Source organism: Ictalurus punctatus, chromosome 27 (assembly GCF_001660625.3).
Source record: "Ictalurus punctatus breed USDA103 chromosome 27, Coco_2.0, whole genome shotgun sequence".
In the NCBI taxonomy this organism is placed as follows: Eukaryota; Metazoa; Chordata; class Actinopteri; order Siluriformes; family Ictaluridae; genus Ictalurus; species Ictalurus punctatus.
In genome coordinates this window covers 15,290,950-15,305,747 of record NC_030442.2, presented here as the reverse complement: position 1 = coordinate 15,305,747, position 14,798 = coordinate 15,290,950, and the positions used below count along the sequence as shown (strand labels likewise).

Sequence of the window (14,798 nt, the reverse complement as noted above, 5' to 3'; positions counted from 1 at the left end):
TCTCTGGAGAAACTCTGTAGGGATCGTCTCTTAAAGGCCATCTGAAAAACTACACACACACACACACAACCAGTCAAAAGTTTGTGGACACTCGACTGACATGTTTCTCATGGTCTTACTTAAAAACCTTTTGATCTGAAGGTGTGCGATTAAACGTGTGACATCGGTGTCGTAGACAAATATATAACCGTGCCGACGTTTTCGTTTCTTTCTTTAGAAAACAAACATCTCATTTACAAAAAAAAAAAAAAAAAAAAAAAAAACGTTTTAAACGGACGACTCGGAGCGGAACATTTCCGAAAGGCAGCCGATAAGCGTCTGGCGTAGGTGAAGACCGCTTTAATACTGTTTAAAAAGCATCTCGGGGAAATTCCTCAAGAGATCCGGTGAGAAAACGCCGAGAATACATTTCTGGAAATTCTTTGAAGATGCTACAATATTAAATTATTTAGCTTTATTTGGGATTTTTAATCGCGACATAATTCCCATAGTTCCATGTGCTACTCCAGAGTTTTGATGACTTTATTATTATTCTAAAACGTGGAGAACTAAAAAAATAATAAAGAACGAGTGTGTAAACTTTTGACCGGTAGTATGAAATGAAATGATGCCCCCTATCATAAATGATGTATGGAGAGCTTTGATACACCCTGTAACATGCGTTACAGTGACTACGGCAGTTTCTGGTGGAGCTGGAAGTTCTGAACTGATTAGCGGGAATAGATTAGATGGTTGAGACTAAACTCTGCAGGAAAGTGAACTTCCAGGTGCAGGGATGGTGACCACTGCTATGACCACAAAAAAAAAAACCAAATATCTAGCTGTAAAAGGATGAAAAGTATTTTAATTCAGAAAACTAAGACACACACACTTACATCGGCGAAGAAATGCGCTCTCTGGGCCTGTTTCATCTTGAAGCGTTTGATTTTCTGCTGGATCCTCTTGTCCTTCTCCAACTGCTGCTCTGTAGCCCACTCACAATGCAGATAAGAGCTACACACACACACACACACACATTAAAAAAAACACGCCGACTCGCAGTCAACAGCTTTCTGATCCTGCCTTATGTATTACCCGGGCTCGTGTAAGCCTATTACGCGTTATTAACGTTAAACAGAGATGAATTTCATTTTACTTTAATCAGGAAAGCGCTAATCAGAGCCGAGAACATCTAAAACAGTAACTCGGGAACTAGCGATTTAGATACGCGAGCATGCCTTGCGAGTTTCCACACCACCGCCGCTCACGTCGTTCTTTACTTAATAACAAGAGCCAGGAACGGCTTTCGCGGTTAAGGACTTCAAAGGCAAAGGGGAGTAAAAGTACTCATCGACGTCATTATTATTATGGAAAGAAAAGAAAAACGAAAATAATAATAATAATAATAATAATAATAATAATAATAATGACTTACTAGTTTTTGTATTTGACAAAAAACTCCTCCACTTCTACCACAACCCCTGGAGACACCTGTTGTAGAAAGAACACAAACAAACGATTTCATTAAGCAAAACGAAATAAATGAAATACGTCTTTACACGCGCCGTATAAAGTAATTAGTGCGACGGGTTTGACGTTACCTCCTTCTTCACTACGCGAGAGGCCATGATTTTATCCACCACCGCTCCTTCCTCCTCACTGGGATTCTCCTGAGAAAGATCAGGAAAACACAAACAAACAAACACCAGTTTCACTTAGCAGCGATCATTTAACCAACGGAAAGATATTTCGTTTCACGGTTTCGTTTTGTGACGTTATGGAACGAGAAGTGGACGGCGTGGTAACACACGGGAGAGAGAGAGAGAGAGAGAGAGAGAGAGATGTAGTGGGGGTGCTGTAATAGAACTATAACCAATAGATTAATCATTTATTGTTTTCCTGTAACAGCACAGGTGTTACTGAGGTGTTACAGTCCTTCTCTTTCACAGCAATGTGCTAACTAACTCGAACAAGAGGGCGTACTTTCTTTTTATCCGTTTGCAGTGACGTTTTAATTAACGGCGTGTCTGAAAAGTCAGGAACTAATGACGGTACCGGTATCGGGAAGCACCATCGCTACCCTTCCAAATACCGGAAGCACTCTTCATGAGAAGTGTGTCGTGTGTGTGTGTGTGTGTGTGTTCTCACCACAAACAGCTGTACTGCAGGCTCTTTCGGAGTGTTCGCATTGATCTTCTTGGCTTTGGCGATGACCTTCATTTCCTCATCAGACAGCCGGGCCTCCTGCTCCTCGGCGTACCTCTTCCTCTTTATCTGTCGGTTCGACCGACGCTTCTATAAACACGCACAAAAACAAACAAGCAAATACGAGAAAAAGAAATAAATAACCTAGTAGTACACGGTCACGATATCGTGACACGTAATATTTAACATGCGAGACGGTACTGCGATTATTCCATGCACGCGGAAGCTGCCGAGACCATCACGAAGAACGAGGAGGGTTTATATGACCTTATTCAAAACGGGACGAAACCTTGGGACTTTTTTTTTTTTTTAAACTCCATCCACTCCTCCGACATATTCTCAGGTATCGTCCTGTCCTGCACGCCCAAACAAGCAGTTTCACTTGAAAATACACTGCGTTTCTCGGAGCGATACTTGGAATATTGGCAATCCGTTATTTTGTATGATGGAGGAACGTGACAGGACGGTCAAGACGTGTGAGGAAATGATTTACAATCGTGTAGCGGCACTGCGAATCCAAATCAAATCGTACGAGGAAAGATACGATCGTATAAATTGCTTTTTAAGTTGAGAGACTGTGAGAACATGCTGCATTTAGAGAGAGAGAGAGAGAGAGACCAATTTATACACACATATCATCCAATCAGTGTGAGCACCGGAAGAGGCCTCTGTAATAAACTAGTACAGTGTGCCTGCGTGCCCTAAATATCTCTGTGGCCTAAATGTGAGCGCGAGATAATAAAGAGAGAAAATCTCACAACACGACCAACTGAAAGACCTCGACGTCGTCCGTCGGGCCTCGACGTTTCCCCCCAGAACACGTCAGAGTGACACGGGCATGCGCTTTATCTCCAGCAGGATAACTGAGTCATCAGCAGCACACTGCCTTAATTAACACTCAGGGCTTTAACCTGGATAATTAGATCTGGAGTGTGTGTGTGTGAGAGAGAGAGTGTATGAGCGAGCGAGCGAGAGATTTAGAGCGATGGAGAGATTGATAGACAGAGGCTGTGTGAAACAGAGGAAAAAAGAGCTAGAAAGAGAAACAGAGAGAGAAAGTGCTAGACAAAGAGAGACGGATAAGAGCGATAGAGATATAAATAGAGGGAGAGTGCGAGAGATGGAGGAGAGACAGTGATATAAATATAGAGGGAGACATACAGAGATAGAAAGATGAGTAAAGGAAGGGTTAGAAATTGAGAGAGAGTACTAGCAAGATAGATAGACAGATAGAGACAAAGGGAGAGAAACTGAAAGAGAGCGCTACAGAGATAGATTGATAAAGAAAATGGGAGAGATACAGAGAGGCAGATAAAGAAGACTATATATATATATATATATAGACAGATAGATAGATAGAGAGAGATGAGGATGGATGGAGATGTATCAGCTGTAACCCTTTAGTTTAACACTGTGTGCAGCCTGAAGCTTGTCTTGCGCTAATTCTTCGCTCACACACATTCTCTCTCTCTCTCTCTCTCTCTCTCTCTCTCTCTCTCTCTCACACACACACACACGAATGAAGCTACTCACCGAGTCGTCTTTGGAGGGTCGTCGAGGCGGCGGTTCATCATCCGAGAGCTCGTCTGAAGATTCCGTCTTGCGTTTCTTCTTCTTCCCGATCTTTATCACTATTTTCCTAAAGAGGTTATAAAAACACACACACACACACACACACACACACACCACATCACTTTGACAATCAGAATAATTGTATTTTTGACATCGTATTGAAATACAGAGTATCAGACTAACACATTTTTACATCAGAAACAGTGAAATATCTTAGAGCAAAAGTTTGTGCTCCCTTAGGTTTCTGAGAGAGAGAGAGAGCGAGAGAGAGAGAGAGAGGGAGAGAGAGAGAGAGAGGGAGGGAGAGATGAAAAAGTTTATCTACAAAACAGAAGTCCGCGTTGGTTTTCGTCACAGGAAGACGGGAGTCTGATCCAAATTATGTTCAGACCTCTTAATACTAATGTCAAATCAGCATGCGTGATCTGACTTCAGCACAAAAGGTTAAAGTACTAGAGGAGAGATTTTTATCTTCTCACTAAACCACATCACTGAAAGACTTGAGGAGGGAAGGAAGCGGTCGGACGTAGCGTAAAGCAAGCGCAGCCCCAAGAACTTTCTCAGAAGGACGACATCCGTGGTGAATTCTCATCATTTCATAACCATCGCACAGGAGATTTTATCATCAGACCAACAGAAGATCAACACACCCTGGTTTCCAGAAAACACTCTTTACTCGTCCACACACACACACACACACACACACACAAAAAACCCGGTTTAAAAACATGAAACTGTACAGAACCAGAATGGAGGGAGAGAGAGAGAGAGAGACAGAGAGAGAGAGAGAGACAGAGAGAGAGAGAGATGGAGAGAGAGAGACGGAGACAGAGATGGAGAGAGAGGGAGACAGAGAGAGAGAGCCCGAGACAGAGAGATGGAGAGAACTTGTGCGTTTTCAAAAACGTCATTCAAACTCATTTTATAATTTTTTTCTCCCCATCACAGCAACACCGCGAACGTCCTGTCCATTCGTCACGTGTAAATTCCCGTGAGCGTAAAGCACCTGTTTGCCACCACGTTTTTTGCTTTTACAGCACAAACACACGGTTGATGAATGAAGCCATCTGCAAGGCAGCACTGTAAACGCTTCCTACCGCCATGTTTCACAAATAAAAACCCCAGCACCCATTACAGAACCGGGCTTAGAGATCAGAACCCTGACCCGAACTATAACAACACGTTAATAACGAACGTCTCGTGGAGTCTGAGGGGGAATGTGATGGCAGGAGGCCTAGTCTGGTACCACAAACAGCACAAGCAGAACAAAGAGCTAAAGCAATGCCCAAGGCTTAATCCTGCCGTGTGTGTGTGTGTGTGTGTGTGTGTGTGTTTCTTTCTTTCTTTCTTTATCCACTCCAACTTCCACACGGCGATTTGTCCTGCTCTCGCTCCGTGCCAGAGGGAGAACAATATGTTCTTTCTGGAGAGCTTAGAAACCAGTATGGTTATAGCGGAGTACTCGTGTGTTTTTTTGTGTGTGTGTGTGTGTGTGTGTGTGTGTGCGCGCGCGCACCGCCGGCCGGCCGAGAAACACCGACGTTTACTACACGGATTTGAAACGGTAGCGTGGAGCGGATCTCGCCTCCGCCTTTTATTCGCGGCCGCATGGCGGACAAGCGGGTTCGACAACCAGAGTGTGAAAAACTCTTCCTGAATGAAACTGAAATGAATAAATTAGCCGTGTTTAAACGTGCGCGGTCCGTGGTGGTGCGATGCGACCCGATGGAATAACGCCGCTGTTCTACACGCATCAGACCAAACGATTTTTTTTTTTTTTTACTAGGAGGAAAATAAACTAGCGTGTTTTCAGAAAACGAAAACACGACAGGCGTCATATAAGCGTCCGAGTATGGCAACGCGGAGTCTGTAGTAGTGTAGACGACAGGCGTGACTTCAGCAACAGTTATGAGTTTTAAAAAACGAAAACGCACTGGTGTAAACAGGACCTGTATCGGTGTTACCGTGGAGGGGTGTGAATTATTTGCCCAGCAGGCGGCTCACGCCCCTCCCCTTTCCCTTTCCCATCGCCCTGCTCAGCAGCAGCTAAACCCACAATCACGATACTCTACACACAGAAACCCGACAGTGTCCTGACTCATCTTATATCACACCTACGGCGATCAAATTTCTTTACACTGATCGAAAAACGTTAAAAATAAGTCGCTTTCCGTTCGCGAAATGCAACACCGGTTTACTGTACTGGGATTAAACAAACAAACAAAAAAAAAAGGCTCAATTTTCTCTCTTGAAGTTAATAAGAGGACAAAGAAAAAAGTCCTGAAGACTTCCACATGGTGGAAATCTCACCTACACTGAGCTCTAACACTGGAGACTCCTTCCATAAACTTCTCCTTACAGAAAGAGCCATAACGTTAACAGGAACGGCCGTTACTATAGAAACGATACCGTGCTAGATTGAGAGCATTAATACACGCTAAACCTGTTGTTTTTAATTACAGCCAGCACTACGGTCATGTCAGAGCTGCTATTATAGGAAACTACTGTAATCGACACCTTCTGACCAATCAGGTCGCATTATGTTATAACGTATTATGTTAGCGAAGACGTTTTTAGCCTAACAGGTTGGTTTCCAGGCAACCCAAAGCTGGGACTGTGCTAGTATATTGCCCGGCGGTTAGCTAGCTGACGAATACGCAGCGGTAAAGACGCAGGACGGCGGATAAACGCCTATCCAGTCACACGGATTACGCGGATCACAGACGCCGTGTTATGACGTCGCAGCGGGTTGTTGAAGCAGCACTTTTACCCCCCCCCGAGTCTTTCTCTTTTGCTAGTCAAATCGTGTGTCTCGCCACATGTTGCTCCTTCTTCATTTAGCTGCTTAAGCTCACTGTTTCCCGTCCCTTGTTCTGCTGAATAGGTGTGTCCGGGTCGTGACTCACACAGCAGGTCGCCTGCTGCGAACGCGTACTCGCAGAGACGCGACCGCTGGATGGCATTACACTTCACTCCGTAATCTCCGGGGACAATGAGAACGTCGCAGGTTGCCTAGCAACTGAACGACGGCGTCAAGCAGAGAGGGAGCGTAGGTGGCAGGCTGGTGACATCACTTCCTGAGAGCGACATGATCTCCACAGCAGCTGTGACGAGCAGGCCGGTAAACAAGAGAGAAACAGCTCGGAGATGAGGAAACCTGGTGTGAAGTTCCAGATACGATGTTTAAGCCTAAACCGGAGGGGGGGAGGGGGGTTTCTGGTAAACACATGTAATTTACACCACGTTATATACACCACTTCTTCCTCACAATAATTAGAAAAGGACCTAGGACAATTAAAGGAAGCAATAAGAAAAAAAAATAACCGATTAGGATAAAAACAAACACACCTTATGGAAAGCGCCATAGCGTTAATAGAAACAGCTGTTACTATAGAAACGATAACGTGTTCGGTTGAGAGCATTAATACACGCGTCAAACACGTTATTTTTTAATTACGGCCAGCACTACGGCCACGTCCGAGCTGCTACTATAGGAAACTAATCAACTATACAGGTGAATAATGCTGTGTGTAAACACATCGAAAATACAGAAATTACGCAACGAATATTTATAAAACATTAATTAAAAATAAATAAAGTGCAAGTAGAAACCCTAGAACAATCAGAACAACGTATAATGTCATAATTAGGTGTTTTAAACTTTTTTTTTTTTCAATACAATAGATAAGACAAGATATCGACATCTTCGTTACGGTACCGTGTACAGTTTTGGGTGTTTCGTTTTGAATTTTAGGAAAGCCTGAAGTGCGGTTCATTATTTATCATGCTATACGTGCTAACAGATTACTGCTTGAAGCCGTGGGCTGCGTCCCAAACCACGTCCTTACCTACTATATAGTAGCTGAGATACATGTATTTCGCCTACTATACGGAAGGCAAGTATGCGGTTTGTGACGCGGCCGTGCTCTCTTTGACGGTTGAGCGCCGCCGTTTTGCGCTTAGAGAGGGAAGTACTTGTGGGTTGTGTGCTTCTAAAACGAGACCTCCGTTACCTCGGATATCGAACTTCCGTGACGCACGCCCATCTACGAGCTGTTAAAACGTTATTCGAATCGCTTCACTTTTCATAAATTTGCCTAATCAGCTAACAGAACATAGGAGAACGTAAACACAACACTGATCTGCTCGGAGAGAGAAAAAGGGATGTGTGAGCGGATGTGCGCACGGAAAATAAATTCATTCTCACGGCGTTCGAGATATTTTTTTAAAACGCCCGAGAGGCACTGGAGCTGGGTCAGGAGATCTGAGGAGCGGTCGGCGTTCCAGTTCATCCCGAAAGTGTTCAGTGGGGTTGAGGTCACGGCTTTGTCCGGGACACTCGAGTTCTTCTACGTTAACCTTGGTAGGCCATGTCTTCACGGAGCTCGCTTTGTGCACATGGCTTGGACGTCTTCGCTCCAGTGAAGAGAAACTGGAACGTTACAGCACACAAAAGACGTGAAAGTCAGATGTCTACACACTTCTGGCCATACGGTGTATGTATACTGTATAAGCTTTAACGTCACTCCACCCTCTCTCGTCCTCATCTCGCCTTCAAATCGTCTCGATCGAAAATCAAGATGGTTTCCTTTTCTCCTGGACTTCTCTTTTCTTCCACGACTCCACCCGACCCTGCATACGCCACCCACTCCAGCGGTACACTATAAGGTACCGCACTACTCAGCGACTGCGTCCTCAAAGATTTCTCAGAAACGCCCTCAGAGTTTAAAGTCGGGCCGGCGCTCAGGATTTCTGCAACACGCACGTCGTTACTGCGTCTGCGGGTTCGGTGACGTTCACGAGATGTTTACTACGGAGGTTTATCCATCGAGGATTAGCTTTGCTTTCACATGCATGGTTACATTCTGACTGGAGCAGATACGAACACAGAAACGCTGTTACCATGCCAACGCTACCAATCACTCAGCTTGTACAAGCTAACTAGCCTGTATTATTATTATTATTATCAATAATAAAAGATTAGATTTATTAAAGCTGGGATTAATTTGGGATTAAGTGCACCTGGGGTAACTTCCCATTTGATTTAAAAGATGCTCCTTTGTGGGTTTTATTCAGTCGCGTGGCCCTCCTCTAGATATTAAATATATCTAATATACCCGGACTGCAATAAGAGGCAGCGTCTGTTTTCTACTCCAGCACCTCTTAGCCATGTAGGTAGGTTGAAACAACAACCTGTTAGAAACTCGCTGCTCTGTGGGAGTGTTTTCTCACTGAGGAGATGTGCACTACAAACATCCCTCTGATGAACGGATGCAATCCGAATAAGACTTAGGATTTATTTTCAGCACAATCATGAACCCGTCATCCATCCATCCAGCCATCCCCTTGTCTTCCTCGCTACGTCTGAACGTCTGATCCGTCTCGCTGACTGACTCGGGGAAGGATTAAGCTCGGCGGCGCTGACAGTTACACTGATGTGTGATGTAGAGAAGCGGGTCAGTGGGGCTTGGAGCTTTTACTCCAGAAGAAGTAACCCGTCTATAATCCGACAGTTCACCGCATCCGCACTTCGGCTCGGTTCCTACAACGATTTGATGCGAGAAGCGAGAAATAAAACAATGAAGCTGTTCACGAATGGAAACGCAACGCAGTACGTTTACACGGACGACAATAATCCGATATTAAGCCGATTAAGACGATACTCGGATCAAGAAACTAGCACGTGAACGACGATTATTGATGACGTTAATCCGACTGAAGTCGTGCTCGAAGTAAACACAGATGGAATTAAGACGTGTGGAGTATTCCCGTTTCAGTCGCGTTATCGACGCGTATTACAGACACGTACACACCTTAATCACACTATGAACGTCGTGTGGGAGTTTTCACCGCGTTCTGCGACAGGACACGTACACACACGGCAGCGCTCGACCGTTTGACGGCGAACGAGAGAGCACGGCTGCGTCCCAAACCGCGTACTTGCCTACCGTATAGTAGGCGAAATACATGCATCTGCGCTACTATATAGTAGGTAAGTACGCGGTTTGGGACGCAGCCCACGGCTTCAACAAGTCGTCCATCAGCACGTACGGCACGATGGATAACGAACCGCACTTGGAGCGTTCGTAAAATTAAAGATGACACACCCGAAACTGTATACGGTTCCATGACGAAGACCAACTGTACGTCGATACGTGAAATTCTGGAGGGAACGTCGGACGGCGTGGCGCGGTGACGTAATGACGTGCGCCGTTAATCGATCTATGATCTATAGCATGTAAAACGGGAACACGAAAAGGAGTATTCTAAAAGCGACCCATGTAAACACCTTAATCACAATTCTGTCTCATTCAGAATTAGTAGTTAGATCACCGCTGTCCGTAGTCGTTGGTCTATTTGGCCTTTGTTCTACGGTTCTCCTTTTACACAATAGATGTGAAACAAAAAGCGGTAGTTTTAAAAGCGCCCCGTGTTCATCAATGATCTCTCAGCAGAGTGTTTACTGACGTATGTTTTACGAGAAGTCTTTTATCCAGCTCGACTCCGAATCACGACCAGGTTTCAGGTGTCGTTTTTATTTTTATTATTTATTTATTTTTTAAATATTACGCCACTACTTCTCATTACACACCAAGTAAGGCGTTCTCATTAAAAACTAAAATCCTGGTTGGTGTTCATCTTCGTGATCCAGTCTCTACACGTAGTTCGACAGTGCTGGTGTTTAGGCTGGGGATGCGGGTGGTTAGTCTGACCTACCCTTGGCTCCTGCTTGATAACCGACATCAACACGCCGTGATCCCTATCGGCTTTTTATGGCGACACCGGTAACGGCTGGCGGTGTGTTCTTGTGCCAAAAGCACAGCTGTGGGTTGAGGAGGTGCTGATAGCGTGTTCCCTGACTGCACAAGGTCTCGTTTAAACCACGGAAGATGAGCTGGAATGACGCCAGCCGTGAGGAAACCATCTTCGTTGCAACACGTAGGACAAATTCCCCCAGAGTTTCAATGGTAGAACTACGCAACTACGACGTGTTCCACGAGCTCAGGAAAATATACATTTCCCATAATGCACTGAGATTGATGTCACTGGGTCGCTTTCCCTGCGCTACGCGATGAATCGTGACCTTAGGGAAATTCTTTCAAAGCAAAAACCTGGGAAAAGTCTCACATTTCTATTAGCGTATGGTGTCGTGTATTTTCACCACACTTACTGTACATCGTTATTATTATTATTATTATTATTATTATTATTATTATTATCCTCCTCCTAGTGTTTCTAAGGAGATATTTTCAACAAGTGCTGGACCAAATCCCACAACGCAAGAGGGCATGTCGATTCAAGTGCTCCATTTCCATGGTTACAGCAACATCTTTGATTGGTTGGTCTCGCTTTGTGACTTGCCCCCCCCCCCCCCCCCCCCCAAAAAAAAGATGTCTGACTCCAGCAATAAATAAATAAATAAATAAATAAAAATTAAAAAATTAAACCGGTGGATCGGATTTCGGGGCGGGGGGGATAATAAAGGATGAACTCCTCACAGATCCGATCTCGTAACGAATGCGCGAAAGCTGCGGGTGTGTCGGCGTCGTGTTTTTAGCTACGTGTTCAGTGCTTAAAAATCCTTCGAAAGCTTAGTCGTTTTTAAACGGGAAGAAAAGAGATAATAAAAAACACACCTTGATATCGGGCAGAATCTTAAGGTTTTGACATGAGTATCTGAAATGAAAAAGTAGCGTTGTACCAAGTCCGATCATTTTTTATTCAAGTAATCTTGAAATCAGAACGAATTGCAGCTTCCATCTTGTATCTAAGGGCAAGTCAAGCTAAAAATAAAATTCCCTACGGTTAAAAAAAAAAAAAAAAAAAAAAAAAAAAAGAAAAGATTTTTACTTCCTGAACCTCACTGTTGAGCTCCGTTGCATAATAAGTGTATAAAGACTGGCGCTCGTGTATAAGACGTCGATGCTTGAACACTCCCGAGTCGGTCTGTTCCCCTGGTTATACAGCCTGACGTCCGAGTCCAAGCGGATGACTAACTCCGGCGTTCAAGGAAAATCTGAAAAATAACCAACGTTCAACTCGAGCTCTAAACCATCGATCTTACAGCACAGTGCTACTGCAAGAGGAAATTGGATTACGACATCCTGTTGGTTATGCTTTTAAACGGCAGGTTTAAAAAAAAAAAAAACCCTAGCATGACCTTGTGCTCTACTCTTGTACACTGCCTCAGTGTTTCACTTTCTTTAATTGAACAGCTTCCACGTCTGTACAAATCCAGCGCAGAACAAGCTTCGAGGCTTTTCTTACACCTCGTCTTGGGGGAGTCAATTTTTTTTAAAAAGTAAAAAAAAAAAAAAAAAAAAAAACACAACACATCTATCTAAAAATAAGAAGCTGTCTTGTGCAACCGGAACGTGCATCCTGCTCGGCTTTTGTGCAGCTTGCAGCTGAAGTATTTGGGTCAGTCACACAGCTAATTTGTTTACCGTAGCTGGCAAGTCCGTGCAGAAATTTCACACCCGCTGCTTTTTCCTCCATGAGCTGGAATGCTGAATATGTTCATACTTGGCCTTGTGATACGGCGCAGGACGCTAGCATCGTCCCGGATACGAGAGCGACCGGTTTTATAGACCGCTCTCAGAGCAAAACCGGGTGGCTGGGTCGGGCGGATTTAGTGTCCGGGATATCGGGTTTTAATTCGTAGGTTTAACGTAAGAAAGAAAAAAAAAAAAAAACACCTTACTATAGTCCTTAGTGACTCATTACGAATGCCCCCCATGGCTGAGCTACGCGCGCCGGCCCCGATGCGACCTGGCTGACGCTAGAACGGTTTATATAAATAGGGTGCGGAAGATCTTTCCGGAATCGGGAACGGAAGTATGTGCAAAAACATTAAAAAAAAAAAAAAAAACCTCATATAACTAACCTTTAAACAGAACCCAGATGAGAGAAAATAAAGATGCTAGTCAGAAATATCCTAATCTGTATCAATGAGCTTATCTAGCTAACTAGCTCGCCGTACATTTCTAACGGTTCTGAGGCATTCTTCACACACTTCGAATCCAAAACATCTCCGTCCATCGACGTTGCGTCGATTTCACGCACAGCGACGTTAAAAAAAAAGCTGTTAAGACGTTCAGCAGTCGTCCCAACTAAACAATTCTGGCCTGAGGTTTAAAAGCAGTATTTACTAAAAGTACGAACGCAAAAAAAATAAATAAATAAAAAAAAATAATAAAAAGATACAAATGAAAACGCGACGAACCGACAGGCTCACGTAGACCGCGCGAACATTTGTCTCCTCGGAATGGCATTGGCTGAGCTGATGTTAACAGGCGACGGTTCGATCCGATCCAAATCGGTAATCGAAGGAGGCCGTTACTGCGGGAAACGAACACAATTTCGCACAAAAAGTTTAAAAAAAGGTATCGCCTCGAGAACACGGCTAAAAACGTTTTCTTTCCGTTTCCCTTCCGGGATGACGGACAGGCACGATCATGCCGTATAAACGCTACTTTAATATCGCAGAGCCTCCAGATGAAGGAAACGATAAGTGCTTTTCAGACTCTTCAGCACGAGCTTTCAGAGCAGTGCTAATACAAATCTAAACCATTTGTGTCAAACTCGATTCTTCTACTTACACTGCTGCGCGGATAACGCTCGTATTACACGGCGGGGGGAGAAAAAAAAGCAGAGGAAGAAAGCCTGTTCTTCTGTGGCACGGATCCTTCAAAAATCATTAAACGGTAAAATGAGTGTAATGGTAGTAATTAGAGAGCGGCCGCGCGGGTTCGATGTTCCTCCTAACAGGTGCGTCTCGGACCGGAGCGCCAGCGTGTGAATGATGTCAGTGCTTAGTGCTGATCTACGGTCAGATTTCGTCCTTCCTGTAATAGTGACGGTAAAGAAGCTCAAACTGCGGCGGAGAGACGCTTCCTCATGCAGCCGTCAGTACGATCTGGTAGACTTTCACAGGGACAAGGAACGTCGTCGTCTTCTCCCACAACCTTTACGCTCATCTCGTCCAGCCACGCTTACGTGCGGGCGAGATCATGGACGTGATCGACGTTCTGGAGATGATCTCGGATCTCATAACCCCTGTCGACTTAGACGTACGAAACGCATGTTGTCGCTCATTTAAATAAATAGATAAATAAATAAATAAATAAATAGAGAGAGAGAGAGAGAGAGAGAGAGAGAGAGAGAGAGAGGGGGAGACTAGAAGGGAAAGTGAAGCGAGGATATAAAAAGGGTAAGGAAGGGGAAAGAGTAAAGAAAGAGAAAGAGTAAGGTGAGGATATAAAAAAGGAAAAGGAAAGAAAATGAAAGGAATTAAAAGAGCCAAGAACGAGAAAGACTGCGGAGAGGATGTAAAAAGGAAAGGAAAAGGGAAGGACAGGAAATAAGGAAAGACTTATTTCAGGTGCACGGACAGGTTCGCGTCTCAGGTGCGTGACAGAAATGAAACCCGATGAAACGTAAATTCTAAAAATCTGTTGAGGGAATCACTCGAATCACTTCCTAAAGTCTCCATGCACGGGTTCGGGGGGAACAAACGAAAATGAAACTCATCATCTATTGAGTTCTGAAGCTATAATTCATGTTCCCTCTCACACAGATGTGCTTCTCTTTTCTAACAAATACCAGGCGGCATGTTAGCAGACAGTAAATAGACCTGGACTTTGCTCCCAATAACAGAACGACTCTTAAACAGGCCTGCTGTACGACCATACGCCAAATACAAAGCCTTAATCTCTGATTTGACCCCAGACAGCCTTCGCTTCCTATCAATTACCCACGCAAAACCTAAACAGCTGTGTACGAGTTTCCTGTTATTCAGCGGATTTGGTTCAAACTCGCTACAGACCTAACAGCATGAATAGATGAAAGGGGAGAAAAAGCTACCTCCAAAACTCAGGAAGGACTCAGAAATGTCAGCAGTTTGACTCAAATAAGAAGGAGAACGCAAAATTCAGTCACGGTGCTTTCATGTACGCAGAGGTTCAGTCCCTTAATTGAACCCTGGTGAGTTCTTGCTCTTGGTTGTGGTTCTATTGGGAGTCACGTTCGCTTGGAACCGA

General features: G+C 44.3%; 1 protein-coding gene across 1 annotated transcript in view; it reads right to left on the bottom strand.

Moving 5' to 3' along the window:
* chd9 (chromodomain helicase DNA binding protein 9) overlaps positions 1–14,798 on the bottom strand; it is a 49,426-nt gene that overhangs the window by 26,399 nt on the left and 8,229 nt on the right. The window contains exons 3-7 of the mRNA XM_053676778.1: positions 3,718–3,823; positions 2,128–2,274; positions 1,581–1,649; positions 1,415–1,470; positions 876–993 (exon numbers count right to left, since the gene is read on the bottom strand). Coding sequence (XP_053532753.1) covers positions 876–993; positions 1,415–1,470; positions 1,581–1,649; positions 2,128–2,274; positions 3,718–3,823 — 496 coding nt within the window. The remainder of the gene's footprint in view (positions 1–875; positions 994–1,414; positions 1,471–1,580; positions 1,650–2,127; positions 2,275–3,717; positions 3,824–14,798) is intronic.